Below are 16,007 nucleotides of genomic sequence, written 5' to 3'. Positions count from 1 at the left end.
TTTAGCTGTGTCCCTCCCCCAACACACCTGTATCAAATGGTTTGATTACCTCCTGAATTTGCAGTCAGGTTCCACAGAGTATTGCTCATGATCTCATTATTTGACTTAGGTGTGTCGAAGCAGAGGAGCATCTAAAAATTGCAGATCAAGTTTTACATTTGTGATGCAAACTAAAGGTTTACTATTTTATCATTGTTCAGGAAATCGAGATAATAATCCATGATATTTTGATTTCCTGATCAATGTAGTTTCAGTAACTTTTTTTTTGTGGTCTCCTCTGAAACATAAACTTAAAATCCTCTGAAACTTAAATTTCATGTTTATATGAACTATATCAAAATAGTTTATGAAAAGTAAAACTGGACTGAAGTATCCTTTCTTGCGCAATAATCTCCAAATATTTGACTACAGAGCCAGCTTTCCTCTATATTTTGACCTCAAAAACAAGATTTTATGCAATTCATAATATTCTGTCTGTTTATTGCTTTTCTTGCACCATAGGGATACATGCTCTGGATGACATAAACTACTTATAGATATTTTAGGTTGATAATATTTTACTACACAAGTAAAGTTACAAAAACATTAATAACTTCTTGAAAGCATTTTTTGTCATGGGAAAAAGTCCCCATCCTAGATTTTTTTTTTGTGTCTTTGCGCACATTGCTTGCTTAGAGTGGCAAAGAGTGCAGTGTGGTTTATTAAGCGTTAAATTAAAATTAAGATTTAAAAACAAAAAAGCAGTAATCAAACAACACAACAGTGGGTTATGTACTTGTAATTCTGGTCAGTTCTGGAGATGTAGAACACCAGCGGAACAGCTGCGGAGGGATACATCTTTTTGTTTTAAAGGAGCCGAGTCACAACGCCGGTGTAGCTGGATTGAGGTTTCCGGGCAACACTAGAGCGCAGGCTAACCATATTTCCGAGACTCTAGACATTTATATTCCATCTGTTTTGATTGTCTTATCAGAGTGACATTCCCAGCAGAAATTTAAAGTCAGAGTCGCAGGTAAAACATTTGTCTCCTTCGCAGAGCTTAAAAACTCAACGGAAAAATGGTGAGTATCAAGCTAAGGCTTAGCATGTTAGCAAGGCTTCGCTGGCGTCTCGATGCTAAGGCTTAAGTGGTCGCTGTTGAATTCATTCGTGTGTTAACGTGAATATTTCGTTTAAGCTTTTGCAAAGCCTAAAAGTCTACGTGACACGCAGTTTGCATCGTAATCTTGCAGGACGGTGGGGAAGCTTATAGCAAACATATCTACCTTGTGGCGCTTCCTATTATTGGCAGTTCACTTAAATTTATAATCAGCAGCTCAAGTTATAGAGCTCCCTTTAATTTTCTGGTGTACACAGTGGAGCGCAGGTTTAAGAAATTGTTACGGAAACGACTTGAAATGCGACACCAAGCAAACATTTAGGTGGTTGTAGCCTGCATGCATAAAGGTTGGCAGCATGTTTATTTTCTTTGACCCGTCAGTGGGCGTGGTTGCAGCGTCGTTTAATGGTTTTGTAGTGTAATAATAGCCGAAATCCGAAGACTCATCTTGTTTATTTAACAAGAACGCCTTCGGCGTTCGGGTTAGATGGCATGCTAACAACCATTTTGTCATTCCACGGTAGCTGTTAATGCAGCTCTTCCTGCAAAGCACATCAGCAGGATGGTTTAAATGCAGCTTGACATGCGCAACAAGCAGATGGGGGGGTGATATCTGATGACTGCAATTACATAACAATACGGCTTGCAGGTAGTAGCTGGCTGCACGCGATTAGCTACAGTTTCTTCCACATTTCAGTCTTCCAGCTGTGGCAGCACCACCATGTCACCATTCTTCTCGGTTACGTATTGCGCCACAACGTTGAACCGCATTCTGCTTCTGCTGAATGATCCTCTTTGCCACCCCTCCTCTCGCGTCCTTCCCTTCCCCCCGCATTGAACCAAAACATGCTTGGTGCAGCAGCCGCAGTGCATCCTCCAAATCGGGAACTAACTAGTTTTGAACGGCCCAGTGACGGAACACAAATGACTCCCTGCCTCTTTCCCACCCCTGTGTGTTTCACTGTTGGGACGTCTCTCATATTGTATGACCTTTGTTGCCAAGGGGGGAGAAAAAAAAAAACTAAACAACGTGCAACATGTCAATTTTGTGAGCTGTCACAGTGTGTCACATACTGGTTTAAAATGCTACAGTTTTCCCAAAATAGAGTTTGTGTTTTCACTATAGGAATTTATACTTGTATGCTTGTAATTTGACAGTTTTACCATCACTTTACAGCTGCTGTGCTGACTGCATTTCTTACAATAAACATATATATATATATATATATATATATATACACACACACTTCCATTCTTGACGGTGTGGATAGTCTTGCTCCCCTTTGCTTAACCCTCCCACCCCCCATTTCATCTAACACAGTGACTCATTGATTTTGATTCGAAGAACACATGGCGTTACCAACACCTCAGGCTCCAGAAATGTTCGCTTTAATCTGTTTAGTTTTGAAAAAGGACAACAACAGGAACAAGAAATCTGCACAGTTTTGCTGTCTACATTTTGGAGGGAGAGCCACAAAATGCACACCACTTATCAGAGTTGGGTTTTGTGCCAACATACAGTTATTAGCCTACATCTTCATCGCTGAATACAGTCTATTCAACCTCGCAGTCTTCCTCAGACTCCATAAATATTCAAAGCAGCATTCAGAGCACGGCCAAACGATCCGTCCTTGAGGTTGTTGGGTCTCTATGGCCTGAACTTAAGATTTGCCCGGTAAAGAATATTACAAAGAGATGGTTAGCTGCTGTGATATTCAGTGTGCTACATAGGCGACCCTGTTCGTGTCTCACTAATTATAGCAGGCATGTGTATTTCGGGCTGTGGAGAATTTATACCCGTCCCTCATCACACTTTCTCAGCCTGAAGTGAGCACATCGGCTGACTTAGATAGGCCTCTTCAGAGTTTACAAGCAGGGGAGAGTGTTGTCTTGGATAAGTGTTAGTTCTGGTGGGAGAATAGGTATATCACATGGAGAGATTACTTTCACGCAGTTTGGAATTGCATTGTCTGACCTTCCACAGTGGAGTCACTATTGCTTTTCAAACCACTTGAGTTCTTGTTGAAAGATAATTTACATCCAAAAATGCACAAGGTTATAAATTTGGCAGGGTGGACCTTTAAATAAAAAGTCAACTCTTTAAAATATGGTAGACTTTGAGTATGTTATTTTTTTTTATTGAGTATAGGTAGGGAAATGGTCCTTAAAGAGGCATTTTTATTCAGTCTTCATTTTTTCTGGTCTACTTATCGCCTTGTCTAAATTTGGATCCTTAAACATCTGTGCAATCAAACACTCTTTATTTATATAAATTTTGAATCTTGTAACTTGCAGAACATTCTACACTGAGCAGAAATGTGAAAAGTGCTTCTTTTTCTAGTAGGTCTGCCTGTACTTCACTCCTGTCTTGTGCTTTTGTTTACAGGCTGATCAGCTGACAGAGGAGCAGATTGCTGGTGAGCGCATACCTCAACCATGTTTGGCTTGTTTTATCTTTAGGAGCACCTTAATTCATCACCAAATTTGAAAAAGCAGAGTCAACGAACCAAAGGTTGCGTTTAGGAATGGGTTCATTCTGTCAGTACAAGTATGGTTATGATCTTGTGAACCAGCAAATTAGTCAAAAGTTGTTCTTAGGATTATGTGTGTCAAGTTTTCAGCTGTTGATCTTTGAAAGACAAAACGTTTAGAGAAAATGTGTGCTTATTAGAACATTATTTTTATCAGTTTACTCTTTCCTTTAAAGCTTTTTTCCCCAATAATGCATGTTCTGAAGAAGGTCGCATTCGATTATTAGTCAAGATTAGCAACGTTTTCAAAAAGGTTTGGTTCTTCTTTGCAGTGCATGCCATTGCAGATACTTTGTTAATGCTTCACAATGTTTAATTATTGACCGTTATTAAGACTTTTTGTTAAAGTCTGAAGCCCACTGGCGCCACTGTCTCTGTTATTGTGCAGAGTTCAAAGAGGCATTCTCACTGTTTGACAAGGACGGCGACGGTACCATCACTACCAAGGAGCTCGGCACGGTGATGCGCTCTCTGGGACAGAATCCCACCGAAGCTGAGCTGCAGGATATGATCAACGAGGTTGATGCTGACGGTAAAGAAGCCAAATAAAATTTCTCAACCATATCGGTCTCCTACAAAACAAAGAACCGTGTGCAGTCAAAAGACTCGACACTCTTGTCTGATTTTTCTTTATGTTCTAGATGGGGCTGTTGTCGAGGAATATTTTAGTAATCGAGTAATCCATCGATTATTCTTACAATTAATCGGATTAAAAAAAAAATGAAAACATTGGCAACATTGGCCAGTTGTTTTAAGGATCCTTACTGGTCCCGTGAAAAACTGCAAAGACCCAGATATTATCATCAATCAATAAAATCCTCCCAGACCGAACATGAAAACTGGACGTCATGCTGCTAACACTTCTAACAACTCAGGCAGAAGTGAGAGCGCCGGGCAACGCAAGTAATAACCCGGCCACAACGGGCGCATTAACTAATAAAATGTAACTTAATGGAGTTTCGGAGCAGATAAATTTTAATAATTGAGGTACTCAAATCACTTGAGGAATCGTTTCAGCCCTAGTTCTAGACAATGAAAGTATTCAGTGCAGATGTATGTGTCTACCTCAGCCTAGAGACAATTCAACATATTCTATACTATTGCTAAAATTAAACGGTTATTTTGTTTTCGATGTGATGCTTTTCAGTAACGGTTGCCCTGTCAGCCAAATGAATGCCAACTTGTTTCTCTTTGTTTAACATTGCAGGTAATGGAACGATTGACTTTCCCGAGTTCCTGACTATGATGGCCAGAAAAATGAAAGATACAGATAGTGAGGAGGAAATCAGGGAAGCCTTTAGGGTATTTGACAAGGTATAAATTATTCAGCAGTCCCCAGCAAAACTGGATCATGTTTTTATGTTGATACTGTAACCATGACAAGAAAAACGCATTCAAAACTATTTCAAAGTGGAAAAATGTCCAAGTTTTGTGTTGTCCTAAAATAATACATTTTACCCAAATTATTCTAGATGGTGATTTTCTATTTATTTTTTTTTGTATTGAAGTATAATTTATTTGTTACACAAATGTTGTGAAAAACACATTAAAAGATATTTGTCTTTAGTCGTAGTTAAACTTTCTGGAGACGTTTTAAGCAGAGCTACAGGAGAAATATTTTAACACCATCTTGGTTTTAAATTTTCTTTGGGTAAAGTAACTCATAATAAATATTAAACTGGACTCTGTTTTCACATTTTTGAACTAGTCTACAGAAACAAAGAAACTAGGAGACCACTGATGAATCCATTTCCTTATTTTGGATAATCGCTCAATTCTTGCAGGTGAAACCTTTTAGTCCGTTGACATTTTCTGCCCCCGCAAAGATCTGAAAAACCGTCCTCTTGTACTCCACCTTGAGAGATGAACCCGCCCACCGGATCACGTCTGCTGTAAACAACAGTCGCCCCACTGTTACCGGCTATATCTAGCAACTTTCCAGACCAAAAACAATTGATAAAAGCAGGTCAACATTTTTGAAAACCTCTTCGTTTCCTCGTCTGTCGGGGTTTTGCATCAAACACCGAATTACCGGTTTGTTGGATAGTTGATGAAAAAGGCTGGCCTTCTATTTTCACATGGAAGAGCCAAACCACAGAGAAGAAATGCCCGAATATTACAAGACAACATTTTTATGTCCTATCTTCCCAAAGTAAGATGTTGTTTTATCTGCAGGACGGAAACGGCTACATCAGCGCGGCGGAGCTACGGCACGTCATGACCAACCTGGGAGAAAAGCTCACAGACGAGGAAGTGGATGAGATGATCCGGGAGGCTGATATTGATGGTGATGGCCAGGTCAACTATGAGGGTGAGTTGTCTTTACTACCAACCCATTAAGCCCTTTTTTTGTTTTTTTTTAAATAAAAATAAAAAAAATATTTCTAAACATGTATATCTGAAAAATGTTGCACTGTCTTCTTCCATCCAGAGTTTGTCCAGATGATGACCGCCAAGTGAAGAGAGCGATGAAATTTCTCTCAATGTTGCTCGTCCCACTAAGATTACCGTCGTTTAAGAAACTTAAAAAGCAGGAACAGTTTTCAAATGTTGAACAACCACCCCCCCCCTTCAAAAACCACTCGCCTGTAGGAATTTTCTCAATGTGTGCTTCAAAACATCCAAATAATACGTCGAAGGTATCTGTTTAAAAAATAATAATAAATAAAAGAAAAACCATAAAGAGAAAAACACCAACAGAATAATCCCTAAAGAAGTTAAAGGACCAAGCTTTAAGAGGGCCAAAGTCCTCCAACTTCACACCAAGAATCTGCTGAGTCACCCAGCTGCTGATTAATTTAGAGGAAAGAGCAACACCGAACTGGTAGAAGGATAGAACTTAAGGCTATAATCTGTACAGGGACGTTGGCTTTTTAGTTCTTTCCAGATAGTCTTCAACGGAGGAAAACTGTCTTGCACCTGTGTTAACTCTTAAAAAAGAAAACTGAAAAAAAAAAAAACCCCAACAAAAAACATGAATCGAGTACTCTTCTTGCATGCACCCCTTTTTGTGGCCGTCTCTTGTGACAACAAGGAGGCTCTGAACCCATCAGAGGTAGTGGTCAAGCTTGTGTACACACTGGAGGTATATACATGAACATATAGCTATATATCTGTACAATTTGTGTCACTATTGATTATTGCAAGAGCAGTTAGTTGAGATGTAGGGTGTTTGTGCTCAGCGGGAGGCGAGCGGCTTGGGAGTTCAGGAACGGAAGAAGAGCTTGAGACGTAAAGAAGGCTTCTTTTTTTTTTTTTTTCCTGGTGGGATACGATGATGATGATGTGTTTTGAGCTGCAGGCTTTACGCGGCCTGCGGCGCAGATCGGAGACAGGCGCACTCTGTGCCGTTTCACAATGACTGTTGTGGGGGGAAGAAAAAAAAACCAACAACAACACAGTAGTAACTGCAGTTAATACATCTGTTCTGCAAACGGATATGAAAAAAAATATATATATAAATATATATATTGATGTGATGCTTTTTAAATGTTACGTTAATGTATTGACGACAGACTTTGGTTACAAAATATATCTATATATTAGTGTATCGTAACGTTTGCATTGCCTATTGTTCTAGTAGAGAAATCTGTGACATGTTTCCTCTTCGGTTTTAAAATGTGCCATAATACTCTTTAAATGCATCTCAACCTTGCAAGGCTCGTAGTTCATCAGAATATTATAAATCAGCCTGTAACGATGTAAACCTTTCCATGCAGTTGCACTTTGGTATCAACCATGTGGATGTTTAAAAAAAAAAAAAAAAAAAGAAGTTCTAAAAAGAAACAAGACAAACCAAATGTCACTGTTGCTGCTGCTATAATAATGCGTATGTTTCACTCATGTATTGTATTTGTGTCGGCTCTTCAATTTGTAGTCCAGTGAGCAAACTCCAGTCTGCTTGTTGTTTTAATGCGCCAAAATTCATACGTTGTGTTTTCACAAATAATACTTGCGGTCGGGCTGTTGTATCTTTGATTTGGACTGTTTGACGGGACGGGAAAATGTTTTGTAGCGAAGATGCAGACGTGCTTTTGGCTAACGCGTCGTCAGAGTGGTGGCGGTGGGACGGTTTGGTTAAAATAACTGAAAAGGATTTTTGCGCAGGGCGAGTTTTAAATGCAGCTTTGAGATGTTTTTTCAGACCTGTTTGGAATAAAATGTTCAATGGACTAAAAGCTGAAGGTATCTCACAAATGTAAAAAAATGTGATATATTTTCCATAAACCAATAAATTAAGCTTTACTTCACCTACATGTGTTTGGCAACCTTAATTTCAAATGAATTGATAGTTGTATGGGTTCAAAGTCCTCTATATTGATTGACACAATTTTGAATTGGTCTAAGAGCCTTAAAATAAATTTGGCTCTTGCTTCAGTTGGGTAATCGGATCCTTAAAGCTAAAAAAACGTTTTGAAAGATCGATGTTTGATTTGGAATCATAGTCGTATGTAACGAGTCAATTGGCTAACATGAGATGAGGACTAAATGAGTTTCTGGAAAGTGATGCAAAACTTGTCTGTACTTGAGATTTCAGTGTTTTTTATTATTATTATTACTTTGTCTATGTGAGCCATAAAAATGGAGTACGAGGCGTAAATTGAACCGCGACTGCTTAAGTTTATGAGTTTAAATGGGTCTTTACAGACATGAAATGTAAGTAGGAAAGGATTGAATTGCACAAAACGACCCCGACAGGAAATTGGCTCCTTGCTTAAATTTGCCCAAATTTATAGTTGACGCAATAATTCAAAAACTTGACATAATTTGAGCTCTTAATAGAGCTGGGTGAGGATCAAAGTCTGTTCTGCTACTGTGCACACACAGAGAGAGAGAGAGATGATATAGGAAGTAAAGATGAAAAATCTCCAAAGCTCAAATGTAAGACAAAAAAAAAAAAAAAACTTGAACCTTCACCAGGAGAAGGATGTATAAATTGGCCCGTTTGCAGCTCTGAACTGCGTCTCTGGCTGTTCTGCAGCAGAGCTCTAATCCAGACGGCCTCAGACTGGGTCAGGGCAGGCCGGGTCACTGCAGCCCTTCACTAGAGAAACTCGGGCTCAGGCTATTTTTAGTGGCTCAAGAGATTGCTACAGGAGCATGTAGTAATCCAGGTCAGCAGGGGTCATGACCTCTCGCACACAGTCCTACGACCGCTGTGTTGGTGAGCCAATGGGCGGTGGTTTTATCTGGAGCAGCTGCTTTTGATTGGACGGGAGCCCGTATGCTAATTTGGTGCTTAATCCGATAAGTTAAATGATTTATTAGATTGGATCCAGCCTTACGAGACAACAGAATTACCAGCAGGCGTGATCATCCGGCTCTGGTTGAGTAACGGCAGACTGCAGCGAGGAGCGATGCCAACACAAACCACTTGAGCGATCGAGGGAGAAAAAGCAAGGCTTTAAATATCTTTGACTACAACAAGAGTAGAAACGTATGCTTGATTTGTAAAAACTCCTGCTTTAGGAAAAAAAAAAAAATAATAACTTTAAAGCTTTGAACATCCTCCTCTTGGATCCCACTTCATGTTTCCCTTCAGATTCAATTCAATCATTTTAACCTTTAGCACTTTCAGCAGCACAAAACAACAAAGTGTAAACTCACATACTGGTTTAATTTGTTGCTTTCCGTTTCTCCGGAGGCTGACGGATGTTGCAGTGGACACATTAAAGTTTTTACCAGAAAACGTTTGGGTTTTATGAGACGTTTTCGGACAAGCCTTATGTCTGTGGTTAACCGCTGATATTTTTAATGATTTTCCATCGTTGGAGCCCTTTGGGTTTTCCTCCTCAGAGAAAACATTTCATGACTTTATGAGAACAAGAACCAACATCAGGAAACCAGCTGCAATTGGGGACCGTCCTAATTCTGGTGATGAAATGATTGTTTTTGAACAGAGCCGACTGCATTTTTTTGGTTTAAAAAGTAAAATGACAGGCACCGTTTGTTGTCTCCTACACCTCCTAGTTTTTAAACTCTACATGTGTAGACATACAGCTTTATGGTGATCATAGCATCTTAAAACTTCTTTTTTCCAGAAGGAAGGGATTAAATCGCACAAAATTACCCTTTTTTTTCCAGTCTATTTTTACTTTCACCTGTAAAGAAGTTTATTTCTGAAAGATAAACATTTTTAAAAACTGATGAGCAGCAGCATTTGACTGATTTGATGGAAATCAATAACCAAGCACCGACTCATTAATGAGCTGTGAACGTGAAGAAATTAGAAATATCACAAGAGGGTGGACACAAGATGGTGCTGTTTCATCAAGTTTAACTGAATTGAAACCTCCCTGCTTCGGTTAAACACAAAAACTGCATTTAAGACAGGAAGGAGATCAGAAACGAAAAAGTAAAAATAAGTCACACACAGACAAAAACAACACATTTCTAAAGCTTGCAGTAATTTATGAAACAGATAAATGAATGTGTGTTAGAAACTGACTGGATGCGCTGCACCCTCTACCTATATTTGTGTACATTTGCGATATAACATAATCGCCCCCCTTTGCTTTAGAAAAACAGAACAATTGTTATTCCTGCAGAAAGGCTTTGTGTAATAATACATTTAGTGTCGACTCCATGATCAGATTTTGATTTTAGGAACTACAGGCTTGTTTTAACCAGTCTTACTTCTTTCAAGGATTCAATGAATAAGTAAAAAAAAAAAACACCTTTGCTTTCACACTTTTTACCTGTTGAGTCTCCAAATGTAAACTGGAACTACGTACTAAAGCTCAGAATATTTGGGTTTGAAAAGTAAGTCCCTCTGACGCTGAGTTGGAAACCTGCTGCTGAAAGACATGAGATTTTACTGAGAGGTCGTCTCGTCGTCTTTCTCCAGTTTTACAGCCAGTCTAGTTCCAGGTTTTTAACGGCAAGTTCTCTCCCCATTCTCCCATCACATCAGCCGCTTTGCGCTCCTCATGAGAGTTGCAAGAGAAGCAGCCATCTACCCTCTCGACTTACTGTCACGTATTGACCTTTGAACTGTGTTCTTGTTTTGTGGAAGGAAGTCGGAACACATGAAGAAAACCCACACGGGCACCAGAGGTGGACGCGACCTCCTCACAGACTCTGTTTCTGAGATACAAGGCGTTATTATGTCATTATGATCAGTTTCATGACATGAGGACGTTATTCTCGTCCAACTTTATTTGTATTTAAAATCCAAATCAAAAAGTCGGAGCCCGGCCCTTATGCTCCACCATAAACAAGTAACTGTAGCTCGCAGAAAAAAGGCCAGAAAATATACAAACCCTATATTTTTATTGTTTTATTATTTTACTGCAAAATGTTATGCACTTTTCCTTTCTTCTCCTCTGATCAGCTGAAATATTAGGAATATTGCTGCAAATTTTTCCACAACAAATGTTTAAAACTATATACAGTACAGACCAAAAGTTTGGACACAACTGTGTGTCCAAACTTTTGACCTGTGCTGTACCTTGTGATAAACTAAACTGAAGAAGCTGATAGTAACCAATGCTTATAGTTGTTAAAAGTTTTACTATATTAAGTCTGGGATGTGGGATGTGTAAAAATGCACATCCCAGTAAATCATTTGCACTTTTTCCTTTTCAAACTGAGTAGTCTTGATTAAATGTTAGTGATTCACTCAATAAGCTGATTTTGGACATTATTTTGAGGCTTGGAACAGTAAAACGGCGGTTTTGATAAGGTCACATTATGCTTGAGCCAATGGTTTCTATAATAAAATATGAATTAAATATAAACAGATTTGCAATAGTTTTTAATTCTGGGGACGGAAGGGCACTTTTGCCGTAAATACTTGAGAAACATTGCGTTAAGCTAACAGGTTCTGGAGCGATTACAGTCTTACACTGCCTCCTACTGGTAGATTCCTGCTACTACTATGAAAATAATTGCATTACATCCGACATTCTCATCTATTTCAGTGGCGAAATGAATGAGAGAAAATGAATAATTAATAATTGTATTTTTGCCTGTGTCACAGCGTTGCTTGGATTAGATCTAAAGGCATATGAATATATTTGGGATGAACCAAAAAAAGAAGAAAAGAAAAAAATATCCTGTCATTATATGATTATGTGCATGAGAGTGGTATCACAGAAGTGTGTAAGATATTAAAAGACATTGTTTATTGTTTCAGCTCACCAAAATTAAATTAGTTGGAGGTTGCTGAAAAAGTCGAAACTTAGCCTGAAGTGGTTTCTTCTCCTAACATCTTGCAATCATTAAAATAATAGAATGTGTTTGGTAGAAAGAATGGGCAGAAGGACACTTCTCATATTACAAGTAACAATAATGTTCTTATTGTTTTACTTTGCTACATCGTCACACATGAATTCAATTTGCATTCAGAGTACCCAAAATGAGGATCTGAAAAAAATGTTTCCAGTTTCTCTGTGTGTGAAATGACAAAACAATTTTCGCATTAAGTTCCACTTTCTTATTCTTGGTCTTTCAGTATTTTTTATTTTCATGTTCCAATGTGCCAGTAATTTTCGTTCTCTGGTTAGTGTGCTTGCGCCAAAGAACAGTCCAGTTTAGACTTTCAGGTGATTTAGATTAGACTACGTAATCCAAAAATATCCTCCCCAAAAAATGTCACATTCAACCAGAGTTTAATTAAATATCAGAACTTTTGCTAATTTTGAGAAACCAAGTTAAATAGAGCCTTCTGCAGCTCTAATGGTTGACAAGGCGTTGGTGTGTGTCATGTTGGGTAAGCCAAAAAAAATCAGACGATGGGATAACCAGTATTCCTTTGAAAATGTAGCCCTTTATTCTTGGAAAAAAGCAACTTAGTGAAGAGTAAAAAAAAAATAGTAGAGGAGAAAAGAAAGCTTGAGTTGCTTTTACAGAAACAGAATGCAAAGGAAATCGTCTGAAGCGTTAAATATAACAATTAAGACACGGCACTAAAGGAGAAAAGAAGAAGAGGGCGCACCGTGACCGTCCTCATTAACTCCACCACTGCAGGAAACCTGCATCAGGCGGCCGGGTCACAACCAGGCTGAACGTCCGCCGCCATGACACATGACGAACGATGAGTTTAAACGGTTTCCTTTTAATAAATGAAATCATAATCTGATAAACTGCCTTTTGTATTTGTATTTCTTCAAGTTTCCTTCGTCTGACAACGAGATGTGTTTAAACGTCTGAAACATTTAAGGGGAACAGCAACCAAACAAACAAAATAAAAAAATAAAAAAAAAATCCAAAACGAGACTAAAGAGGGAAGACATCTGTAAATGGGAAAATACGTCACTCATGTCGTAACGTCACCGTGGCAACGTGGTTTATAAATGGCATGTTTTGTTTTTCCTACACCATTTTCTGCTTCTTGTCTGCAGGTGACACTTCAGGGTATTTCCAGTAGTGGTTTAGTACAAACATATGCCAGTTATCTGTTGCCCACACGCGCCTGCTTTAGTAACTTTATCTGGAATATAAACTTGTAAAACTTGCAGCGACACAAACCCTGAGATCCAAACAGATCTCTACATCCGAACTGCTTCCAGTTTCAAAGCAGTATCACCAAACCTCATGAACCTCATTAGACGTAAATATGAAGCAAAATTATGGGATAAACAAACAGGTGATCTTCCTGCACTTCCCACGCTGATGGAAACGGTTTTCTACTGCATCTTCACAACCTGGTTTCCTCAAATGGTAACAGATCAGACGGAGAACAGGCCACAGACTGACATTTCTCTCCAGGCTCTCAGCCGTATCTCTTTCACTGTGTGGTTTATGATGTGGTTCCCATATATTTCTGTTTTGGGGGTCAGCAGAAGTAATATGGGATTCTTAGTTGCTCCTTTGTTTCCCTTCCTGGAACTCACAGTTCACAGACCATCGTGCCTGTAATGGCTTCAGTATGTTGGAAACGATATGCATCCTTTCTGTTTGTTGCCTGACCACATTTACCAACTAAACATTTTACTGCACGTACTCTCAAAGGTCACTTTCACAATGCTTCTCAAGCGGCAGAGAAGTCGTTGGTCAACAGTTTTCCCGGCAATATCAACCACAAAAAAAGTTATTTGCAAGAACTCGCTGACATGTTGGTTAAAATTATAAATTCTTCTAAAATCCTTGATTTGGTTAGTTCAAAACATTATTTTCTTATCTTGTATCTCATATGGAAATGAGGAAATAACTATTTAGAAGCACAATTTACTTAGTTATGCAAATATTAATTTCAAATACAGTTTAAAAATATTTAAATGCCTTGATATTTGTCTCTCACCCACAAACTTAAAAATATTTTTTGTGGATTTCTTGTGGCCAATCAAACGCACAAGAAATTGTGATTTTTTTATTTTTATTTATTTTTTTATTTTTTATCTGTTGCATGGTTTTCAAGGGATTTGAACGTAAAAAATAACGAAGCGTGGTTACGCATCTCTTTTCAACCTCCGACATCACACAATGAAATCTGGTGAAACCAGCTGCCTTCGTCTGATTATCATCATCATCCGTCTTCCTTCGTTTGGTTTAATCTCAGCATGAATCCACCTGTTCTGTGAAGCCCTCTGAGGTCTGGTAGAGAGAGCATTAGCGAACACACGGCGTTATGAAAACCGAGAAACACGGCAGGAAGACACGTCCAAGAGAAAGTTGTGGAGAAGTAATCAGGTCAGCAGTGGGAGGATTAATGACGAGAAGCAGCCAAGAGGTACATAGCAACAGAAGCTGCAAAGATTCTCAGCTGAAGTGGATGAACGTGTGGACAACATAATATTTACTTATCCACTCTATTGATCTGGTCTATAGGGGCAAAGTCACGAGAACCCCAATTTCAAGTGTGCAAGAAATCCTGGAGAAGAAGAAGCTCCGAGCAGAGGAAAATGAAAAAAAAAAGTTTTTGTTTTCTTCTTTGGCCTCCATGTTAAGTGCCATGTGTGTTAGAAAACTACCTCTGCTCCCCACCTTGTGCACACCACTTGTCACGGCACGTTCTTGATCTCCAACTCCTTTTTCTTATCAATACTGAACTTGTATTTGCAACTTGCGACTGGAAACGTCATGCTAGTTTTTAACGTTTTGAGTCAACAGCACGCTAAGAACTGTGCAGCCTTGTATTGTGCGGTAAACCTCGTATTTCTATGAAACTATAAATTGTCTTTTCGAGACTCTCACCCCAGAATTAGGCATTGTGCAATGTGGCTCTCCAAATTTGATCAGAAAGATGAGTGATGGTCTCACTCGTCATTCACGGAGGCATCTTCATCGTTTTTGGTTTTTTTATCTCTAATATCACATTAAGAAGATACAGAGAAGCCGGTCGTCAGACTTAATAGAAAAATGGACGGAGCTAAATGCAGGACAAACCTGGAAGGAAACCTTTTTAGAAGCTGTGAGCCACTTTTAACCGGGGTGCAGGCTCTCCTGCCTGCAGCGCGAAGAACCCAAACTTACAGCCAGAGCTACAAAGGAATGGTGTACAATGGTTTTACAGTTTTGCATTGCTTTGTGTTGGTCAACCATATGAAATCCCATCCCACAGCACATTATTGTTCAGGGCTGCTATGTGACAAATGTGAAACATTTCAACGATGAAAAATACTTTTTCACCGAGAGACAACTATTACAGTTCGCTCAATTCTGTAAATACTGTTAGCTCTGTTTGGCATGTTTGTTCTGGCTTTGCTTGCTGGATGTGTCAAGTGTGTGTGTGTGTGTGTGTGTGTGCGTGTGTCTGCGTGTGTATGTGTGTGTGTGTGAGAGAGAGAAAGAGAAATAGAAATAGAGAAACCTTTTTGCCAGCTGAGACCTGTTTGGACAAAACGAAAACTATAAGCTTGTAAAAAAAAAACAACTGCTTAACTCAGAACAAGAAAAATAAACAAAGACATTTTCAAGATTTATCACGGCTTGAATTACATCAGACGAGGTGAAACAACACAGCTCTGGCTCATTATAGGTAGTTTTGATACCTGCACATTGTCTACTGGATTCCTCTGGGATTACAAAGACCTTGCTTGTGTCTTGTGTTGATTTCCACTGCACCATTGTGTTTGTGGATACGTTTCCACGTGTATGTTCCTGCAGAGGACTTTCCAAAGCTCAGATTAACCAGGCTTTATGAATTTTACTACGAATTTTTCAAGTTGGTAAGACGTTTCTGCACAAACTCCTACCGGTAGAAGGTATTGCTTTTCTTTTTTGTTCCTCTTTTTATTCCAGCAGAAAGTAATCCTGGATAGTTGTTTTTGGTTTTTTTGTTTTTTTTCTTGCAATATTACACACTCTACTCTCAATACTTCTGTTTCTTGACTGGTTTTCTTTATTGGCTGAGCTGATTTTAGTTGTTTTTGGTTTTTTTGTTTTTTTTCTTGCAATATTACACACTCTACTCTCAATACTTCTGTTTCTTGACT

The 16,007-nt window shown here is 38.9% G+C and overlaps 1 protein-coding gene across 1 annotated transcript; it reads left to right on the top strand.

Moving 5' to 3' along the window:
• Positions 1–832: 832 nt before the first annotated feature.
• Positions 833–7,880, top strand: calm3a (calmodulin 3a (phosphorylase kinase, delta)). Its single transcript, XM_044120695.1, has 6 exons — positions 833–1,061; positions 3,486–3,516; positions 4,019–4,162; positions 4,838–4,944; positions 5,806–5,941; positions 6,062–7,880. The coding sequence occupies exons 1-6, from the start codon at positions 1,059–1,061 to the stop codon at positions 6,088–6,090; spliced, it is 450 nt and encodes a 149-aa protein (XP_043976630.1). The 5' UTR covers positions 833–1,058; the 3' UTR covers positions 6,091–7,880.
• The last annotated feature ends 8,127 nt before the right edge of the window (positions 7,881–16,007 follow it).

This window comes from Gambusia affinis, linkage group LG06, assembly GCF_019740435.1.
Source record: "Gambusia affinis linkage group LG06, SWU_Gaff_1.0, whole genome shotgun sequence".
NCBI lineage: Eukaryota > Metazoa > Chordata > Actinopteri > Cyprinodontiformes > Poeciliidae > Gambusia > Gambusia affinis.
The sequence above is the reverse complement of the archived record's forward strand: the minus strand, read 5'-3'. Positions and strand labels throughout refer to the sequence as shown.

Coding starts and splice junctions, on each gene's coding strand:
- calm3a (XM_044120695.1), top strand. Junction 4,945..5,805: donor CCTTTAGGGTATTTGACAAG/GTATAAATTATT, acceptor TTTTATCTGCAG/GACGGAAACGGCTACATCAG. Junction 5,942..6,061: donor TGGCCAGGTCAACTATGAGG/GTGAGTTGTCTT, acceptor TCTTCCATCCAG/AGTTTGTCCAGATGATGACC.